This window comes from Hirundo rustica, chromosome 7, assembly GCF_015227805.2.
Source record: "Hirundo rustica isolate bHirRus1 chromosome 7, bHirRus1.pri.v3, whole genome shotgun sequence".
NCBI lineage: Eukaryota > Metazoa > Chordata > Aves > Passeriformes > Hirundinidae > Hirundo > Hirundo rustica.
Window position 1 is genome coordinate 28465127 of NC_053456.1, and position 22085 is coordinate 28487211.

The 22085-nt window shown below is 40.6% G+C and overlaps 1 protein-coding gene across 1 annotated transcript in view; it reads left to right on the forward strand.

The window, feature by feature from the left end:
* Nucleotides 1-22085, forward strand: part of HECW2 (HECT, C2 and WW domain containing E3 ubiquitin protein ligase 2) — a 152418-nt gene that overhangs the window by 90349 nt on the left and 39984 nt on the right. The window contains exons 5-14 of the mRNA XM_040070394.2: nt 1483-1558; nt 3347-3516; nt 5938-6080; nt 8869-8969; nt 9535-10869; nt 12083-12178; nt 14581-14731; nt 15097-15200; nt 18291-18415; nt 19535-19720. Coding sequence (XP_039926328.1) covers nt 1483-1558; nt 3347-3516; nt 5938-6080; nt 8869-8969; nt 9535-10869; nt 12083-12178; nt 14581-14731; nt 15097-15200; nt 18291-18415; nt 19535-19720 — 2487 coding nt within the window. The remainder of the gene's footprint in view (nt 1-1482; nt 1559-3346; nt 3517-5937; nt 6081-8868; nt 8970-9534; nt 10870-12082; nt 12179-14580; nt 14732-15096; nt 15201-18290; nt 18416-19534; nt 19721-22085) is intronic.

The window sequence follows — 22085 nt, forward strand, 5'->3', positions numbered from 1 at the left end:
GGGATGCACCCCTTGCTGCTGCCATGGTATCTGTCTGTAGACAAGGGGACGCTGATCCAGCTGGAATTAACCCATTGATTTTGATGCCTTCATAATTTTGCTACCACCTGTCACTGCTTATGCATCCGTAGGAAATCACTGGCAAAATAGTGTCATGCTGGGTGGAAAAGGGATAGTTCTGAGCACTCTGGCGAGACTTGTCTTGCTCTGAGAGGTGGGAAGTGCCCATGAAGGCAGCAGTGAGGGAAGGGGATGGACTGGCTGGCGAGTGGCAGTGCTTGCTGGCACAGTGTGTCCCCTCACAAGACCGCTGAGGCCCACGGGATGTCAGGTTCCAATGTCATGGCTGTTTCTTTATCACTTTGTCTGGAGAAATCCACACGTTTCCTAATTCCAGTGAAATTCCACTGTGCTTGCTGATCATCGTGGGAAGTATTTGAAATGATATTATTAAGTAGCTTACAGCAATATAATAAGGAATGATTACATATTCAATGGATGCACAGCGGCTTCCCTGTGGCTACCGCAGCTCCAGAGTCATTTCTGCATCTGGTGACCTCGGACCACTGCTCAGGGCTGCTTCACATTCTTCATCTACACACACAGGTGTGCTCATTTTTATTCAGCTTATTTGCATCATTCAACAGATCAGATCCTGTTCTATCATTGGTATTAATCCTCAGCGCTGTGTTTGGCTCAGACTTTTTCTGTGTCACCTCTCCTGCCTAGGAGTGAGTGCAGTGCCTGCCTGGGAACCATTTGTCTTCAAAGATCTCTCCACTGATGTCTCCGTGATAGATTATTCGGCTGGTTGCACATCTCCTCTGTCTTGAATGACAAATCCTTCTGCTAGTTGAAAGAGACAGACATTAATACATGAGAAACTTTTATTCTGAAGTAGTGCTTTACCTAATGAGGGATTTCAGTGGAAACTAAACCTCAATCTGTGAGGCATAAGCTTTTAGACCACATTTATATTTAGATGTCTGATGCTCTTTTCTGTTTAAAAGGAGCTTTTGTTAATAGAGCTGAAAGCTTTTTTAGTCTCTTTGATCTCTTTGCCCTTTTTTTTGTTGCACACTAAATTATCTATTTGTGGAAAGTGACAAAAGTTGCGTATGCTGTCACTGGACAGCTCAGTGCTTTGATGTGTATTACAAATCCATACCGTTGTTTGTTGCTTTACAAAAGGGAAAGCTGAAAAGATACAGGTTTTCCCTGATTAATATTGTCTGCATGTGTATTAGCCTATACATGTTCTGTTTGGAAGATTTGGGCTACTGGTATATTAGCACAGTGTGACATACATAATAGATATTTTGCTGTAAACTGATGCTGTGGCTGAGCCTGTCTATGGTAATAGACAGTATTTGGTCAGATCTTTCCATAGCATAGCACCTTAAAATTGTGTTATCGTCCTCAGGCATGTACAAAGCAGATGAAAACATCTGTGGTACATTTCTTTTTTTTCCTCCTCTTCAGATGGGAGTAGAAGGCACGGATGAAGGTGCTTCTGGAGCCCAGCACTCTAGGAAGTTGGTCAGCTTTACCCTATCAGGTAAAACCCAACGCTTCTCTGTGTTCTACAAATTATTGTTAAAAAAAAAGTAAGTTGCTGTTCTAAATAACATCAAAGATGGAATGCTTTTTTTCATTAGCCTCTGTAGGAGCACACTCTAGTGGCTTGAAAGATGTCATTTCTTTAGAACTTCCATTTGTTGAAAACCAGCCAGAATCGTGGATCTCCAGAAGAAATGGATTTGATATATCCCAGCATGAAAAATTTAGGGAAATTTCCAGTTTACACAAGGGACAGTTCCTCTCAGATTGAAGAGTGGAAAATATAACTTCTAACTAAAATGCAGTCTGGCTTCATCACTTTGAAGAAAGCAATAGCTGCAAATGATGGTTTGGAAAGGGAAAAAAAAAAATCACTCGTAACAGAGCTAAGCTGTCACTACAGTGAAATAGCTGTAGGGGTGCAGTCTACCAGCTTCACTTGTTTTGATTATCACTTTATTCCAGGGAAAACTTGTGTGAGACGGCAGCATATTCAGCTTGAGCAAAGGCAGATGAAATTCACTTCTGAATCTTGAAGAGCTGACAATAAAAACGTGTAGAGATTGTAGAGGTAGAGCAGAAAAAATCCACTGCTTTTTGAAGTGGCTTTTCAGCAGGTACCTGAGATAGAGCTGATCGGTTGTACAGACTCATATAGTGGACTGTACAAGTAATTGCTTTGTGAATCTGAAAAAACTTTTTGTTTAATAGTTGTGATTCTGCCTGAGGAGTCCCATGAAATAATTTTGAAAGGTGTATTGACTGATAGACTTGTGACATGTGTCCTGTAGTGGTTTTGGGTTGTTCATTTGCACATGACTTTTTATTTCATCGTGTTTCTACTGTGTGGCTGAATTCTGAATATTGTGTAGGATATTTTTTTTTTTACCAAATCCACAGGTATGGCATTTAATTTTAAAGCAGTGCATTCTGCCTGCATAAACTGCATGTGCCAGTTGCATTGTAGCATGCAGCATACTCTGTGCTGTATGGAAAAAGACACAAGTTTTGTGCTTCAGCAGACCTGCAGAGAAACAGAGGAATCTTTTACAGTTAAGTTTAAAATCTAATATTACAGAAAAAAAGTACCTCTTCATTTTTGTTGTTGCTGAAACTTGCACTGTTGTTGAAGTCCTTAGTCATGACAATATGCTCCTGAGGAAATTATTATTTATTATTGTAAGTAGTGAGGGCTGCAGTATTGAGGTTTTCCTAGGAAGAAAGAAGCCTTTTCAGAAAACTTTGCCTCCTTTTATGTGAGATGGATTATCTGTTGGGAGAAAATTGCATCCTAGTCCAGAGCAGACTTGGTAAGTTACATTTATCAAAGACTGAACTTTTGGAAAGTGTCTGTTCACTGCATTACCTCCCATACAGTTTTTTATCTCCTCTCCTCACCCAGAAACAAAACAAGTACTGTGTGATTCATTTTGGGTCATTTCTGTTGGGGTTTCTTTTCTTTCTTTGAATGGAAATGCCTTAGATACCTTAACTGAGAAAAACATTTGTAGGTGAGCTACAAGTTTATGCTTTTTGTTTTACAAATATCTGGAGGCTCAAATGTAAATGAGGATGTTGATACCTTTCTTCCTTATATTCTTTTGGGAAAACACTTGATTTCCTGCTGTACACTGGATCCAGTTAATGTGTGAGTACTTTTAAGTTGCTTTATTTAGTAATCTATGGTGAACTGATTTCCTGGGTAATATTTTAGGAATACACTACTTTGTGAACTAGCTTTAATTTACTCAGTTCCTTTTTCCTTCCTTCTTGTTTTGCTTTATAGATATTAGAGCAGCTGGACTTAAAAAAGGCATGTTCTTCAACCCTGATCCTTATCTAAAGATGTCCATTCAGCCAGGCAAGAAAAGTACATTTCCTACGTTTGCTCACCATGGCCAGGAAAGACGGTCGACTATCATCAGTAACACAACTAATCCTGTTTGGCACAGAGAGGTAACGTATCCCTTTTGAGAGCTGTCTGCCAGCTGATGCAGTGTACCAGGCTTGCGTTTTCTCCTCATGCATTAGTCCTCACCCTCTGAAAGCCGTGAGCTTAATTTGTAGCTAGTTATTTAAAGTGACAGAAATTTTAGTAATTTTAGGAACCCTCTTGGTGGATAGAAACAGTTATCATATGCACATTAAAGCTGGGTATTTAAGCTGCTGGCAGGTTTTCATTCCCTTCTCTGCTAAAAAAAGCTGAATTCGCTCAGCCACCCTGTCGATTTCTTGAAATTGCAAAAATAAATTAATTAAAGTTGGATTGTATGTTGTGAGAAGACTCTTTAAGAGAAGTTACATGAACATTTACGCTCAGTGGTTGTTCATTTGGAAATGGTATTTTTGTGGCATGTAGCAGGTGACAAATTTTCAGTTTTGTCAGGCTCAGGGGATGATGCTCTTTGATGTAAGCTACGCCTTGCAGGAAGGAAAACCCAGGAAGGTGATAGAGCACCACTCAGCAAGGAGGACAAACAGGTAGTCTGGCAGAAGCCAGTTTGCCAAAGGTGTTTGTATTGCAAAACATGGCAGATCCCATGGAAGGAACTCAGTCCCACAACTGTCACTGAATGCAGGAGAGCCAAGCCTGTGCTTTTGAAGATAAATGTTTATGTGGCAAAGTGAAACTGCTGACACACGCCCATAGCCCTTTCAGGACTGGCAAGCCTGTACTGTGGTGAATGTTAATGTATTCTTTAGGAAGATGAAAATTGAGTAGGTCTTGGGAAATGTTTCCACAAATGATAAAGTAAACAAGTATAAAGCAGAACTGAGCAGGGCCAGCAATAGCACTGCCCTGGGGTGCTTGGTTGTGGGAAAGACTGTAGATATGAATAGTCTTAAAACCTTTTAAAAAATTGAAGTTTCAATCTCTAAACTAATTCTCCAGTTTTCTCTCTATCTATCCAGTAGATAGAAAGAGAATCTGCTCCTTTCCCCCCCTTTTTTTTTCCTCTTCCAGTTCTCCTTGGCTTTGGAGCTTATTAGAAAAGAGATAGTGTTCACTGGTGCACACATTGTATCAGCTTGCTTTAGCTGTTGGATCTTCCCTGTAGCAATGATCTGACAACAGCAGTTATGATCCCATTATGTATTCTGTCCTAGTGGTGCAGGATTGATCCTGTTTTACATCTAATACTTTCTGCAAAGTAATTTGCAGTATTATAGCAAACAGAGAGACAAATTTTAAAGTTGTGTTTATCAGAGGCACCCAGTTGTGACAGTTGCCCAGCATGAGGAAGGAATTTTATTCCTGACCCAGTTTAATTGGTTTTTTTGAAGATGAACAGCTGAACTGAAGAGCTATTTCTTCTTGTTCAATATATCTTTAGCTACCTAACCACATCTGTGTTGGGCATTGTGCAGAGGTTGTGGTTTGCTCAGAGGTCATAAAAGATGGTAAAAGTATAATCAGATGACCTTGTTTTTCTGAGTAGGTTTTGCCAAACTTTGTGTACTTGGAATATCTTAAAATCTAGATGACAAATACAAATTTTGGGTTCCTAAACTTTTCCTAAGGGAATTTATCATCACACTGTACGTGTGTGTGTGTGTCTGCCATCATGCTTGATTAGCACTTGCTCTGTACCACTTTTGAATCTTTTGGCCATCTTTGGGCAGACTTGACCGAGCAGAACAGATTTAAGGGATGAAGCACTCAAAATGCATGAAAATGAAAGCTGAAGAGAGTAAATGAAAGCTGAAGAGAGTAACTGTGTTAATGTTCCTGTGTAGGGAAAGGTGTAAGAACGATTTTACCAGACATCAAGGAATCTTCTGTAAATTAGCACAAAATTGTTTAAAGGCCCCAAGTGCAGGAAAAGGTTCTCTTGGAGTTTGCTGAGAAGATTTGTCAATGCTGGGGCAAAGCTCCATAAAAAATTCTCCTCCTCTAGTAATGCTGCTCCTGAATGTACTGTATACCCATTGCCCTTCTGACTTCCTGTCATGCATACAACACATGAATGCAAAGCATGGTGTTGGGAGGGAAATTCTTCTGAGCACATCTTCAGAGTGAGACACTTCCTTCCTTCCTCCTGCATTGACCTGACACAGTACAACAAGGGTTCCTTCTCTTTTTGCTTTCCCCATGCAAATAGAAGCAAGCAGTAGGATACGTGGCGTTCTACTTTCTGACATAGACCCTGAAAGTGCTTTTATCCAGTGTAGTTTCTCACTGAGCAATTCTTTTCAAGGAACAGTAAAAAGCTAGTTACATATGCAAGACTCCATTAATTAATGATGTTGACATTATCTTGCCATGTAGAAACTGGTCATTACTTTTGGAGTTCTCTGCACATTAGTAGTAACTAAGTACATTCTTTCTAAATAAAGGTGTATTGATATGGTGTCAAATATGTTCTTTCCTTCCAGAAATATTCTTTTGTTGCACTTCTAACAGATGTCCTGGAAATTGAGGTTAAAGACAAATTTGCCAAGAGTCGTCCGATCATCAAGCGCTTCCTTGGGAAGTTAACCATACCTGTTCAGCGACTATTGGAGAGACATGCAATCGGGTAAATGAACACCTTCTTAATGCTAACTTGTGTTCAGCAGGAAGACTCAGCATCTAGGATACTGAGAGCAAAGAGCAGCCTTTCTGGCTTACTGGTACAGACCAGCAAATTTTTATTACATCTGTACTGAAAAATATATTGTGCTATTAATAGCTTTATTGCCTGACTGGAAAATGGCAATGTTTCTATCTCTGTCCTGAATACATGTACTCATGTTTGTGTTGATGTGTGTCTATCTTCTTTTTTTTTTAGCTTAATTTCTTTACATAAAAACTGTTGTTCATGAGAAACATTACCCTCTGGCTAGCTAGTCAAGAAGCAAGGCATTATCATACTACTACAGGATTGTGTGCAAATCTTTTAGAACAAGCACGTATAATTCACTGACTTCTTGTACAGCTGAAGTATTTTTAATCGTCAGTTCAGTTATCAGAAATGTAATATCTCTTCAGTGGATTGGCCAGAACTGCAAGGCTATGGCTCCTTATTTTTTAGAGTGCTTCTAGTACTACACAATTAAAATTGCCTGTTGTTATGAGTAGCTCACTGGTGGGACTCAAAATTCACCTGTTGGGTATGCTTTTTTAAAGACCCTGTCTCAAAGTTTGCTAAAATTAATGTGTCTCCATTGACTTTAAAAAGCCATTGGATTAGGCCCGTGAGGAATGATGGTGAAATTAAATGCAAATTTTCTTCTTCAAAGCTTAAGGGTATGGCAGTGTCATCGCACTTATACAAACTGGCCTCCTTTTTCACAGATATTCCCCTCAAAGTAACAAGTTGCATAAGGGGAGAAAATCAAATTCAATTTCAAAACAGTTTTCAGCTTTACGTTTTCAAAGTGGTGTCTACATTGGTAAGTAAAGGAAGAGCAGGTTAAAATTTTGATAACACCTTCTGACAGAACTTACTAAAAACCATTTTTTAAAAAAGCCTGTCCATTTGTTTTGTAGTGATATCCAAGAACAGCGAAGGTATTTACACAATATAACTTTTCTGAGAAGTGCCTCACCTTGAGTTTTGACAAGTTGTGTTTGGTTGAACAAGCAGCTTTTTCTAATAGATTTGCACACTCAAGAATAGCACTATGATACAGGTTGGTTTCAAAACCTAGTGCAGGGTGTTTATTTCCTTGCTAAACACCAAAATGTTTTTCTGCTCTGGGATTCCTAGTGCTGTGATTTGCGGAAATAGCCAGTTTGCTCTGTTCATTAGTTCTCACCCCTGTTTTTTCAAACCATTAATCTGGAAGACATTTCTTCTTTTCTTCTCCATATTTCAGTTCTACATATTTGATATATCAAATCTTTTTAGGAAAGGAGAGGCAGTATAAGAAATATGTATTAAGAACATTGGTATTTGGTTGACTTTGCCATACTGCTGTTAGAAATGACATTAAATCTGTTTTGCCTCTTCATCTGTAATATATTTGTCCATTTTCTGTTTTTGGGTAAAAACAGACAATATTTCACCAAAGGTTTTGCAAGGTAAAGTAGTGGTTAATGTAGACGTGAAGCAGAAATGTACCAAATATACAATTAACTGCTAATTCTCTTGCATTTTTATTTTGTCAAGCAAGTATAACACCATCATTTTGGTGATGTCAAGGGTGATTATTAATGAATGACAAGGTGAAGTCCAGAACCAGCCACATTTAGACAAATTCTGCCCTTCTTTTAGCTGTAGTCATAGCTCAGAAGTTTGTGTAATGAAATGCCCAGTGGCTTTTAATTTCCTGGAAAACATGATAAATGAGCATGAGAATCATCTAGGATTGATTCAGCTGAACACAGAGAAGGCATTATTCATGTCATGGCTTCCTCTATTCTTGAATGGCCTGGAGTAATATCAAACTTATATAAAAACTGGAGATCTCAAATGACTAATTGAAGACTTGTAGCTGGAGTTCAGAGTGAGGAATCTGCAGGTCCTGGAGACACTATCACAATAATTTAATATCCTGTGGGCTATAGAGCAGCATAGGGGTGGGAGGTTGCTTGCCCACTCAGGGCTTTTTTTCCCCCCTAAAAGTTTATGCAAACTGCTGCAGCTTATTTCAGTAATAACTGCATTTGGTTTATTTTGCAATAGGAGTGCTTCCAGTAAAGGAGAGGTGTTTTTACCAATATAAAGTTATGTGCATAAATAACAATAATTTCCTATGGAGGTCTTCAGTAGCTCCCTCTTCTTTCTTCAGCTGTCCCAGCTGTGCTGATGGGAGCTGGGGCGGTGAATTCTGGCTGTGCCTAAATAAGAATGTACATCCTGGGATCTCATCAAAAGTCTCAAGCTGATACAAGTGTCTAATCTAGTCTGAGCCTCACTGAATTCAGTAACTCTTAAGAATGTATTTAAATTCAAGCAATAATAGCTTTTCTGTATCAGACTGTAGAAGTGCTTTGTTGAACATGAGATATTATGAACTATTTGTGGCTTTTGTAGTAAAAACCACAAGGGGGCAGAAAGGTCTTGTTAATTATAAACCACTTTGTGTTGGGGAAAGGAAGAGGTTAGGAGAGAGGGATCTTTGCAGTTGGTTTCATTACAACTTAAGATATTTAGGGATGTATAAGAATTGGCAGGGCACAATCTGTATTTGGAATTGAACAAACATAGTTTTTTAGGCTGCTTTATCTGTTAATTAAAGGTATTTTACACCACTGTTTGTGTTTGTGCTTTTCCATGCAAACTGGAGTATGTGGCTGATTTTAAGACCATAATAAAAATTAAACACTGAAAACATGAAACCAGCAAAAATTTCAAAACCCCAATATTTTTGATTTTGCAGAGACCAGGTACTCAGCTATAACCTTGGCAGAAGGCTCCCAGCTGATCATGTTAGTGGGTATCTCCAGTTCAAAGTGGAAATCACATCTTCTGCTCATGAAGGTGAGAATTTGTCAATGATCTGGATCTCCAGATAGTTGTATGGAGAAAGCTGCTACGTATTTCTGTGTCTAGGCTTTTCTGTTGTTGAAGACATAATACTTTCTCATTCATGAGTGGTCCCCCTACTAAAGGTTGTTTTCTATTGGGATTCAAAATTTAGACATGGCAGGTACTGCCTTGGAGATGGCAGTTCCAAAAGCACCAGCACTTAGGATATAATTTTGGATTTTCTTGGATAGATTCTAAATGAATCTGCTTATGATTCTAATTTTATGCTTGGCAGTGCTCTGTCTTGAAAGCAAAATGGGAATCTTTTAAAGTCATACTGTACACCTCTTAGTTTTTCTATATCCTACAAAACAGTATAGACTTATACAGAGAAAATTCTGTAACTGCTGTTCCAACACTGTAGATGCCTCTATTATTTTGATTGAAGTTTCTTGCTTTAGTTTTCTGATTGAAGTAAGCAAACATCTTCAAGGGCGTGTATTTTATATAATTTAAGTGGAATGACTATGTGTTGTTGCTGCTCTGTGTTTCACATTCCATCTTTCTGTCTCTGCAGATGCTTCACCAGAAACTGTTGGCACTTTGCTAGGAACCAACTCTGTAAATGGAGACTTGGGGAGCCCCTCTGATGATGAGGACATGCCAGCAGGGCATCACGATACATCCACGGTGTGTTCCAATGGCCCAGTCTTTGAGGAATCTTCTGGAGACACAATCCTGAGACACTCTTTAAGGACTAGTAGGACTCTGGAGACAGACCAGGATGAGCTGACCTCTGGTGCTTCAAGATCATCCCCTCCCAGAGGGCGCCAGGACTCACTAAATGACTATCTCGATGCAATAGAACACAACAACCACCCCAGAGCAGGGACATCTGCCTGCGGTGACCGTCCACGAGGAGCCTCCCCAAAACTGAGGAGCAGCTTCCCTACTGACACAAGACTTAACGCTATGCTTCACATTGACTCAGATGAAGAGGAGCACGAGCTGCATCAAGACCTGGGTTTTCCATCTTCTTTGGAAGACGACGGTGGTTTAGTAATGCTTAATGGTGCTACCAGAAACGTTGAGAGAAACGAAGTAAGTTCCTCGTCAGATCAGGTAATGCCAGGGCCTGCGGAGAGTGAAAGGGTTTCGGCCTCTGACGCTCCTTTGCCATCAGCTGATGACCAGCAAGGTTCTCTCCCAGAGCTCCCAGCTCCAGAGGAAGGAGGCGAAAGCCTGCAGGGTTCTGAGGCTGAAGCCCCAGCAGAGCAGGCCGGCGGCGAGCCCTCAGTCCCTGCGGAGGCAGAGCAGCCTCCCGGCAGCGCGGACGCGGGAGCCGCTGAAGCCGCGGGTGGGAGCAGAAGGGGCGTCAGCGAAACCGAGTCCATCGACCAAGGCTCGGAGCCTTCCCAGCTGTCGTCAGAGACGGAGCAGAGCGACCCCGCTCGCACCGAGAGCGTCAGCGAGGCCAGCACCCGGCCCGAGGGCGAGAGCGACGCCGAGGGCGCCGACAGCTCCTGCAACGAGAGCGCGACGGTGCGGCGCTCCTCCGTGGAAATGCGCTGCTCCTCCTGCGAGAGCGCCAGGTTCCCCGAGACTCCGGCCTTCTCCTCCCAGGAGGAGGAGGAGGCGGCCTGTGCCCCCGAGGCCGCGGCGGAGCCGGGTGCCGAAGCACAGGGCTCTGCGAGCGCCGCTGGTTCCCTGCCCGCCGTGCAGGTGCCTCAGGAGGAGGCGCAGGAGGCCGAGGCGGGGGAGCTGCAGGACCGAGTGGAAGCGGAGGAAATCTGGCAAAGAAGGAGAAGCCTGCAGGCGGCGGCTGCCCAGAGCCGGTCTCAGGATGAGGAGATTGAAGGAGCGCAGGCAGCTTGTGAGGGTGCCACAGCGCAGCTTGAGGGAGCTACTGGAGGTAACAGCTGCGGGAGTGACCTTACTGCATCTGGAAACAAAGATCGTTAATCCCTCAATTTCGTTACCTTTCAAGATTATTTTTTTGTTCCTTTGAATTTATTTCTTTCTTCAAGAGACTCTTGGGGGTTTTTGATTTGATGAAAAATCCAAACCTGAAATATCCTACATGTGTTTACTTTAAAATTGGATGTATTTTAATTCTTGAGAGAGTAGTGAGGAGGATGAAAAGGAGGAAAGAATTCCACAATTACCCTCCTCACTAATGAAAATGGTCGTGAGGGACAAAACTTCCCAAAAGAATGAAATGCAAAATAGATTTTATATTTGGCTCTTTTATTTTAAACATTTTATATCAGCATTAAAACATAAGGGAAATCAAAAGAAAGAGGAAAGAAAAAAGAGTTATTTTTTTGTCAACTTCAGGCTCTTTATCTTCCTTTTCCCATTTCCTTCTCTGTACCCATCCTAGCGCACTGGAACCTTGGAGGAGAGGAATGTGTTACCCAAGTTAACACTGTAAAACTCTTGCTGATTTTAAAATTATTTTAACAGTTGAGAATTTTCTGTCTCACTAAAATCACTGAAATAGAAATGTGTCCCTAATGAATTGTTTCCAAAGCAGCTTTAATAATGGATTATCTGTTCAGTTTCTTCAGGGACTGAAATGTATCCAGTCAAGTGGGTTTCCATCTTTCTCATAACATAGCAAGAGCTATATATAAGTAATAATTTCTTCTCTTCACAAACAGTTTGTTGACTTGGAAATAATAATTCTGGTGTTTATTTCAAATATCGTCAATATCTTACAGCATTTTCTAGACATTTAGGATGCTCTTTATTAGGTGTCAGATTTCATCATGCTTTTTAGATCAGTTTGGCTGCAGGACACACTCCCACTCTTAAGGTTTCTGATGAGGCCAGGTGGAGCTTTGTCCTGCGGTACAGGTTGTTTCCATGCCCTGGCTTTGGCTGCTCACAGATGGATGCAGCACATCCCAGAGGTGATGTTTCCAGGGCCAGGACATCCCAGGGGAATCACGTGCCTAGAACTGTCAGCATAACTTATTTTGACCCCAAGAACAGTTGACTGTTAGATATATCCTGAAATATAGTCCTGCAGAAGCTTTAGCACACCCTGCTCAGTTTAGAGGCAACTCTAGGGCTTCCCTACATCGACTGAAAAAAAGAATTTGTGTGTGTTTTAATTCCAGGTTCTCCTGCCAATGGCCATCAGCCCTTGAGGTCCCTGCCTTCGGTGCGTCAGGACGTTAGCCGGTACCAGAGAGTGGATGAGGCTCTGCCACCAAGTGAGCTTCTCCGTGCTTTAATTGGGGGATAAGCTGCCTGTGCCTCATTACTGAGAGTTCATTACATTTCCTTTTTGAACGTGAGAACCAAGAATGAACAGCTGAGAAGTTGGAAGTGAGGAATGATGACAGTTGTTAGACCTGGTGCATGGAGACTTGCTGAGTGTCACTCTGCAGAGACAGTGCTGCCTTTCCTGTGTGAAAAGCACAGGGGCGGGGAGATGAGGTGATGGTGCTGGTGAGGCACTGACAGGTGTCAAGCACTCTGAAATCTCTGAATACTCCTTGTGTGGTAATGATTTACAAAGGAATATACAGCATCTTTCATATCTGCAGATTAACTTAAAGGTTAAGTTAGCGTTTTTACTTTCTTAAAAGTGCTTTCTTAGCGTTTTTTGAGGCAGAGCAAAGATTTTATATTAAAATAAACCTGGACATTAAGCAACAGTTAGATGAGCCTTAACGAAGAAATGAATTGCAATTTCTCTAATGCATATCAAAAATACATTGCTCTGAATTATTGAACTTATTCACTTGTTTAAACTCTGAGAAGTGAAAATCAACTCAATATTAGGTATTTAAAGAAAAGACATCCCCCCCCCCCAAAAAAAAACCAACAAAAAAACCCCAAACCACCAAACCCCGAAACATGTACACAGCTGATAGGCAAATGTTGCTTTAAACCAAATATGGGGGGGGGGGGGGGGGGGGGGGAAGTAAATTCAGACCCACTGAAGTCTGTGTGCAAAGCTCTGTTACTTTAAAGCAGTCAAGAATTAAGACATTTAGTGCAAAATGAACAGATCCCTATTTCCCAGTATGGTGTGAGACTGTGTTTGCTCTGTAATTGGAGCAAGGAACTGGAAGGAACCTGATAGCCAAGCACAGATAAAGCTGTGTGGAAAGGCAGGATGATGATATGGTTGTGCTCCCTGCTGGTACTGTTATAATCAGATTGATCCTGTGTGCAGATCTTTGAGTTAATTAACTGCCACGCTATTATACCAGTTCTACATTTTACACAACTGTGTCTGGGAGACAAATATTTCAGAAATGCACAGAGATAGCTGGTCCAGTTCTGTCGTTTTGGAAGGAAGCTATACACTACAATAACTACTCGGAAAAACTGCTGAAACGTTAGTGGAAAAAGCTTTGGCTCTGTAGTATTTTAATGTTTCTGACATTTGCTGGGTTTCTGTACAGTCATACATGGCATGATGCATGCACACATCACCCCTTTACAGTCAAAGCCCAATACAATCTCTATGCAAATAAATCATTTGCTAATATGAATAGTCTACTAATCATTGCCTAGATTCAGGTTTTTTTTCTCCAAAGCTCTGCTTTCAGATGTGTGACAGGTTTAATATTTTAATTCAGAAAAAGTAGAGAAAATTTTAAGAATATGATTTTAGGCTGTAAACTGTAATTTCTTTTTAATTTGGATTATATTCATTTTGTTGTTTCACCAGAATTGGAAGGTAAGGAAGAAAAATACGTGTATTTCTTTCAGTCTTGTGTTAGGTCTGGTTAAAGAACAAGAGAAAGAATTTAAACATTTATCTTTTATTTCTGCCTATAATGTACAACAATATGCTCCAGTTCCTACATTCCTGAGGAAAAACTAACAAAGCTTGACTATGAAACCTCGATCAATGACAATTTTCCAGTTCAGGAAGCTATTTGTAACACATTTGACTAACAGTGATTTGATGGAATATAGCCTTATGTAGGAACATAGCAGAAGTCAGCCTTGTCCACCACAATGCTGATACAAATGCCTTGGAAGGCATTGCCCAAGTGTTTAAACTTATGTATTTAAAATTAAATACAGGAAAAAATGGTTTTCTTCTTCAAGACCATGTTACAGGAATGGTGACTGTGTCAGAATTGGGCATAAACAAGAAAAAATCCCACCTTATTATACAGTGGTTTAGGGCTTGACAATTAAGCAGGATAATGAATTCACAAATGTAAGCTGTTTGAGGGTTTTGGGGTTTTTTCCCCGAATGAAGAGTTCTGTTCTTTATGGAATACTTAGATGTTTTATTTTGTTTACAAACTCTGGTTTAAAAACTTGAGTGTTTTTATTTTATCAGCAGATACTACTTTCAATTAGACTTGCAATATAGATAATCTAATCTAGACACCTTCTGAGCTCTCAAAGAATGTTTTTCAATGGATGTGCTAAATTGTTTGTGTGTTTTCTATAGTTTCAAGTGTCTGAGAATCAGGCATGTCCGTTTCTGTACAGATTGTATTTTTTATATACGTATGTATATGTCTATGTTGTAGTAGTAATTGTTATTACAGGGACTTGAAACAATAGATGGGGTTACAAATGTGACAGAGTTCAAACAAACCAGCCCCTCCATAGTTTATGGTATTTTATTGTTCCTTAGACTGGGAGGCTCGAATTGACAGCCATGGACGGATTTTTTATGTGGACCACGTGAACAGGACAACAACGTGGCAGCGACCCACAGCTCCCCCAGCCCCACAGATTCTCCAGAGGTCGAATTCCATACAGCAGATGGAACAGCTGAATCGCCGGTAAGAATTGCCCTTGGTGCTTGTGAATTTTGTCTGCTTGCAAAGCTGCATTCACCATTGCAGGACTTGGGTGTGGAGACAAGGCCACAGGTGCTCCCACAGCTGGCCTTCTGTGGTTATTTTTCTGTGGCAGTTGCTTTTCGTTTACGTGTGAGCTTCCAGGACTTTTGTGTTGCGCCTGTGATATTACTGTGAAGTAATACATCTGATAATGGTTGTGAGAAATTCAAAAGGCTATTAATGCAGAAATCAGAGGTCAATCTATATTAACCTACATGGCAGAAAATATGGGCAGGGTCCCTCGGAGCTAGAACTGGGTCCTAGTTACCATATACTATATGTAAAGTCCAGTTTTCCAACCCTAGGTACCAGAGCATCCGAAGAACAATGACAAATGACAGGCCTGAAGAGCACACAAATGCCGTGGATGGAGCTGCAGAAGAAGCTGAATTTCACCATTCTAATTCAGGTTAAAAAAATGGATTTTTTTTTCCCCTTCTCCAAAGAAGGGAGAACTCATCTCATGGATGGTTTAGTGAGAGTACATAAGGCAAACCCTAACTTCTTCCTCTGAAAATCTGTGTGAAAATGAAGCCATTTGTTTTCATTGCTGTCTAGTTTTGAAGGTTATGACTCAGCCTGCTCAATATGGTGAAGAGAAGATTGTGAGATTCAGACCACTTTTCTGTCAGTACCAGACTGGTTTAGAAAGCAGGACATTTGCAGTGAAAAAATATAAAACTGTGTGGTCTGGCTTACAAATATTTTGACTCTGTTAATGCAGTTTGAAATAGTAGAATGTAGAACTAGAAAGGGCTTCAGGCACTCATTGACTACATCTCTGTAGATAGATTGGATGAGCTGTTCCTAAGCTATACTTGCCAAGGTCTGTCTCTTGAGTTTTTATATTCTCCACTTGAGAGTCATCCTTTAACTTTTTTAGACAGTCTACTCATCATTCTTATAATATGCCCATAAATCCATTGCTTCCTAGTCTTTGCTTGTGAGTTCTGGTTTTAGGTCTCAAATTAGTTTTTTGGCCTACTCAGGATTGTCTTGTGTTGATCTTCAGCTTCTGAAGAATATTTCAGAAAATCAAATAAAGCTATTGTCGGCCCTGGACTCCAACAGCTATGACTGTGCTGTACTGAAGAGGTTGTGGAAGTATCTTACATAAACACTCCTTGTACATTACTGCAGAAGGTTGTGGGTTTTTTTGTTTTTTTTTTTTTTAAAGTAGTTTGAGACTAACCAGTGTTCAGTCATTGATAAGGTCCTGATCCTTGTGTGCAGATCTTTGGCACAAATGTGTGTTTTCATCTGGTCTTTGTGAGTTGATTATCTCTAGCTGCACACAGATCTTTGCACTTCTCTAATGTGCCCCTGTGGTTTTGAATCTTGTCCATCCTCCTGTCCAAGTACTGCAGTATCTACTAATTGGAGCCAGTTTTGTCTTCCCTATACAGTTGTTAGTAGAAATAATGAGTAGGCCCAGACCCAGAGAGATCTCAGTAAAACATCTTTGTGGACTTTTACAGCATTAATCCTTTTCCTTCTGGGAACTCCTTCAGACCTTTGAAGGAGCCACCAATGTCTCAGCAATTGCTCCACTTTGTTTCCTAACTGTTTGAGTGCATGTCACCTGACCTAAAGGCCTTGGAAACTTTTAATTTGCACCACGATCTTTAACCTGCTCTCTTTCACCTTCGTTTTTTCATTCTTCTGATACCCTGGCCAGTGTTAACGTTTGGAGTGAAGATAGGAAGAAAGACCTTTTTTTTTTTGAGTTATGAACATCATTCTTTTCTTTTCACTAAGCAGTTGTCTCCTTGGTCATCTTCCTACTAAAAATTTACTAAATATTTATGAAGTTTGTTATCCATCCAGTCCCTTGCACAGCTGTGTGGTGTCCTGTGCTTTGGCTTTGTCTCTAGATGCTCTTTATGTACTCTTATAAAAGTCTCTCCTAAATTAATCTGATATGCAAGCAGTGTCACCCTTTTATGGAGTTTCAAGTCATTGTGGAACTTGAGATTTTATTCTTGTAGTCTTTGCTTCTATTGTAGCCATTTCCTTTTTTATCTTTGTGCATGTGTAGCCAGATGGTTTGGTCTGTACACAAATCAGCTTTGAGCAAATTCAGCTGAATAAACTTTTCATAAACCAAACTCATAAGCCTCAAACTGCAATAAAAACCCACCTGGTGACCCGTTCCGGTTTCCAGATTGCCCAGGCTGTGACAGAGGGATTACCTGCAGCATGTCACAGCATCTTCCAGGGTGTGAGAGTTGCCTGGTGTACACCCAAGTTTTGTACCAGTGCAGAGTTCAGATATAACTTCAGTGTGTGGCTGTGTCTGCAAGACACTCCCAGCCCAAGTATTCAGGCACAGCTTCAGGAGCCTTTTTGCCACTCTGCCTTCACCCCATTCATGATGTGCTCCATGTGGGACAGCTTGAGGTCTGTTTAAGTAATGTTTCTGAAAATCCTCTTGTTCATTTATTTTACCAATTACCTTCTTACTTCCTGGTTTCCTCTAATGTATTTATTTTTTCTATTCCCTTTTCCCCATAATATTTACCTATGAATACTTGGAATTTTACCTTTGTTATTTTCCTCCTCTTTTATTTCCTCTTACTTTTCCTTCAGTTTTGAGACTCATTCACCGCCTTTCTCCTTGCTCTGCTTTGTGTGTTATGATCTTGTAGATCTGTGATAGCTGTGGTCTACATGATTAACATTCATTTGATGGAGAAGTGTGCACATACTGCAACGTGTAAAAAAGAAAGAAACTGAAATGTAGATGGGAGCACACATTTTAGTGTAATATCATTGAAAAGCAAATCTGAACTTGCAGTTTTTCATTTACATTAAAAATGTCCTTCCAAATATCGTCAAAGAGAATTGAGGACAACAGTTTTGATACTGTAGCAAACACCACTCAGTATATTTTCTCTTTCTTCCTGGTACTGAAGAAAAATCAGGGCACTTCTGTAGTTGCTAAGAGAGGACACAAATGTTTATTGGAAGTTGAAACTTGAAAGGTACTTCCTTGGCAACCTGATTCTTACTTACATAAGTTGCTTCAATACTGTACCAAGACTGGGGCTGTGGTAATGGTAGATTTATTGTTTGGTTTTTAAGAAGGAATGAAACATTTATAAGTGTACAGTGACATTTATATCCATTAGTTAGCATTTTAAAAATAGCTTACCTGCATACAGCCACAGTATAGCAGTGCAGACATGCCCAGGGGACTTTCTTGCCTCTTATGTACAGGCACAAACTTAGTAATCCAAATAATTGAATGTGATTTTCTTTTTTTAATGATTGTTCACCAAAAGCCACAAGAAATTGTTACTAAACTAAAACTGTAATATTTTCAGAAACTTCAGTGTTATATTAGAAGAAATTTGGGTACACTTATGTGGACAATCCTCAGTTAATCTGAAATAGTTGTGTACTTAATGCTTGCTTGTGTGATTCACATCAATATAGTTGTTTGCAGGGATGCTTTGGCAATAACTGCTGGAAGTCTTTGTCATTTATTTGCTCTTAGATTTTCGAAGAGAGAATGTGCTGCCTCACTCTACCTCCAGATCCAGACTTACTTTATTGCTCCAGTCTCCCCCTGTGAAATTCCTTATCAGCCCAGAGTTCTTTACAGTGCTGCATTCTAACCCTGTGAGTATGGTGGCCACAGCTCAAAGGCTTTCATAAATTTGTGCTTATAAATGCAGTTGTTTTGTGTACAGATGTACTGCTCAGTGTTTGATGATAAGATATTGGTAGTACATAGGGAGGCTAGATTCACTCGTCATTATCCCCTCAAATTATTGGTCTATCAGAGCCATCCTAGCTCAGCATGATAGCAGTTATTTTCCACTCAATTCTTCATCCTTCCTATGATACAAAATAATTTGTTTATGGAAGCAATCGCTTTCTTACTGTGCTTTGCACAGGGTGAGACACAATTCTGAGAAAGCCCTTGCTGCTTAATGGCAGTATTTGTTTCCCCCAGATTGCCTGGTTTATATCAAAGTATTAGAGGTCACACTTGAACAAAAACCAACTTAATAGATACCTTTTCCTTTTTTGCCTGTTCTTCAGTGCTTCTTTTTGCATAGCCTCTCCAATGTTTCTTTGTGTAATGGGATTTACAGTGTAAGGGAAAGCAATGGAATGAGTAACTTTTCTTCTGCAGGCCCACTTACAATGAACAAGGTTGTCTTTTGTGGTCAGAGCTGAAGTGGCTCTCTCTCTCCCAGAGCCCTGGCCCTGTTTTTGCCTCGGCTAGCTTGAGAGAGAAACCACCAGAAACCACCTTCCCAGAAGGAATTTTCCCTTCAGGGTCCCAAAAGATCCCAGGGGCTGCAAACCTTTTTCTTTAGAGAGAGCAGGTGTCCGACGATGGCAAAAGGAAAGAATCTGCCCTTGGTCCGGGCGGAATCACTCTGTCCCCACAGAGTCTGGAACTCAGCCCAATCCCCACCCCGGTCCCAAGAGCGAGAGAGGTTTTTTCGCCTCGTCCCAGGGCTTTTACCCAGGGGGAAGGGGCTAGAGGCTGGGACAAGCCACTACCCAATCAAGGATAAGGTGGGAGTGGAGCAGTGTTGGATTACATTTCGGTGTGGGAGGATGGGCGGGGAGAAGGAGCAGGGACAAACCTGGTGATACATGGTGGTACAGAAAAAATCGTTACAAAACCCAATATAAAAATGAAATACAGTATAAACCCAAATAATGCACTACAACACGGAGCAGTTTTCTCTTTGAAAAGCCTTTGCTGTTGTTGTTTCTCAGAGTGCCTACCGCATGTTTACAAATAACACGTGTCTGAAGCACATGATCACCAAAGTCCGGCGGGACACCCACCACTTCGAGCGCTACCAGCACAACCGGGATCTGGTGGGCTTCCTCAACATGTTTGCCAACAAACAGCTGGAGCTGCCGAGGGGTTGGGAAATGAAACACGACCATCAGGGCAAGGTAACTCTACGGTGCTGAGAGGGCCTTGTGCTCATCAGTTTGAGATCAGTGGATGCGCTTGAGATAAAACGGATGGTGTGCGACAGCTCCGGGGTGGATCGCTCTGGTGGCCGTGTATTGCTTTGAAGGAAGGAGATGGTATGGAGTAGGTTTCCATAAGAGGTATTAGAGATCTTAAATAGTTGCAAGTCTCATTGATTTTTTTTAAACAGGTATCAATTTTCAATTTCCTAAAAAAAATTTTGATATCACTTTTATAGTTGTGATGTAAGTTTGAATGTAACTTTAAGCTAGCGCATCCTCAGTATCTAGAATGTCCCATTTTTTGTGGAAAACAGGAGGGTTAAAAATAAACTGTGATTATCATGTGAGGAAGTGATAAGGCTTATCAGTTCATTAGGATTACTGGCATATTTAGCTTCTTGACTTTTACATTTATCACTCTCAATATGGTTAGCTGTGAGAGTCCATATAAATAATGATCTTGATGCCTGGAAAGATTAGACAATTCTAAACTGAAGGGTAAAAGTGCTTGAGGATTTTTTCCTAGATTTTTTCACTCTGAAAAGCACTTTGTTTTTTCATTAGACACACAATCAGGAATGTGCAATTCTACTAATGTTGTTCTTTGCCTGTTTTAAGTCATTCTTGTTCTGATCAGTTTCACAGAGGCCAGTTTTCTCCCAAAGAGTAGGGCAATTTTCAATTTTCTTGAATACGTGCTCCATAGAGAGAGTTAGAAATTTGGATTTCTGGGGTGGTATTTGGTAACAGCAATGCTACCACAATATTAATCAATAAAAGGAAGCACTGAATAAACTCCTACTGGGATTTCTTCACTTTGAATTAGTCTTAGTGTTGCTCATTTTCATTGTGTTGAATTGTCTGTGTCACAAGTGCCACTTGTGGCCAATGGAAAAGCCTGCTTAGCACTCGAGAGGGACCATGGCAAGAGCAGTGCTTGGGGAGACCAACCTGAAACTGGACCTGCCTTTATTAAAGCAAAAACCTAAAGAGAAGCAAGTAGAACTTACCCATATGTAATATAAGCATATATAACACAGTATGTAATTGTTTCCTTTCCTTAACTACTCTTCCCTGCTGAGAAGAGGTTTTCCTTTATTTTTTCAAGTATATCAGGGTGAGAGCTTGGTGCTCTTGCTCACGAGGCACAGCAATGGTTCTGGCCCTGGTGTGATGCTGGTTTAGTGGTGTTTTCACTCCCCCATGGCAGTGTGGTGCTGCTTGCCTGTCGTCTTTGTGGGCTGTCTTCCAAGGTCAGCTGGGGACTGCGCGCCTCTGAACTCCCTCCAGAGCTGGACAGCAAAGCCCAGCTGCCCCACGCCTCTTTGGTTCCTCTGTGTATCCCCTACAGGAGATAGTATCACGCAGTCTTCCTTAAAAGGTCTGGTGTGACTACAGTGTAGTTTCTGATGGATATTACAGATGATCCTTCATCAGCCACTGACCACAGGGAGGCAGAAAGCCATTGGCAAATGTGGTAGCAGGAAACATTATATAGGCTTAATAGGCCCCTGAGCTGAACTTTGAGATTCTGCCTTGCTGTGTCCATGTGCATGCACACAGACATTGTACAGATAAGTGCATTTGTGCAGTGTGTGTAAGCACGTGTCCATATTTTAAAGCCAGATGAAAGTCTTTCTGCTTTTTTATTAGATCGCTGCAAGGTGTGCAAATACATAGGAAATTATTAGAGGACATTGTTTTTTTCTCTCTACAACTAAAGAAATCATAATCATTTATTACTGAAGTCTTCAACAGGAAGAAAAGGTACTTTAGCAAGCTTCATTGATTTTAAGTGGAAGAATAACTAGGGCAACTAGTCATGTTTAATGGGTTAAATATGGTTTTGGCACTACCTATTTTATGTCAGTCTCTTCCAGCATCGTAGATTTATGGATTACAGCTAGTCAGGAGTTATGAGAGGAATTTTTTTGAAAGGAGACTGTGAACTACACTGTATTTTGAGATGTGTGCCAGTGTCCAGATTAGCCCAAAGCATTGAAGCTCCAATAGTTATATTCACCAAAGCTTCAAAGTGATAATTTATGCTTTATTTTAAAGTTGGCTACTACGAGCTGGCCTGCAACCATACATATTTAATAAGATCTGATTGCCTTTATCTTCATGTCTAAACTGAATTGTTATTTAAATAGAATGCTATGGAACACTGCATGCAATACTAGAGTGCTGCATTAACTCAGTACTGAGTGGTGCAGCTCTGAGTGGTACTATCTCCTGTATTGAATCAGGATTTTTTTAATGAGTGATTTACCATATGGTGTTGACTTAATGAAATCAACCTGTGTTTTGCATCTTATAAATGTACACGGACTGGATAAAA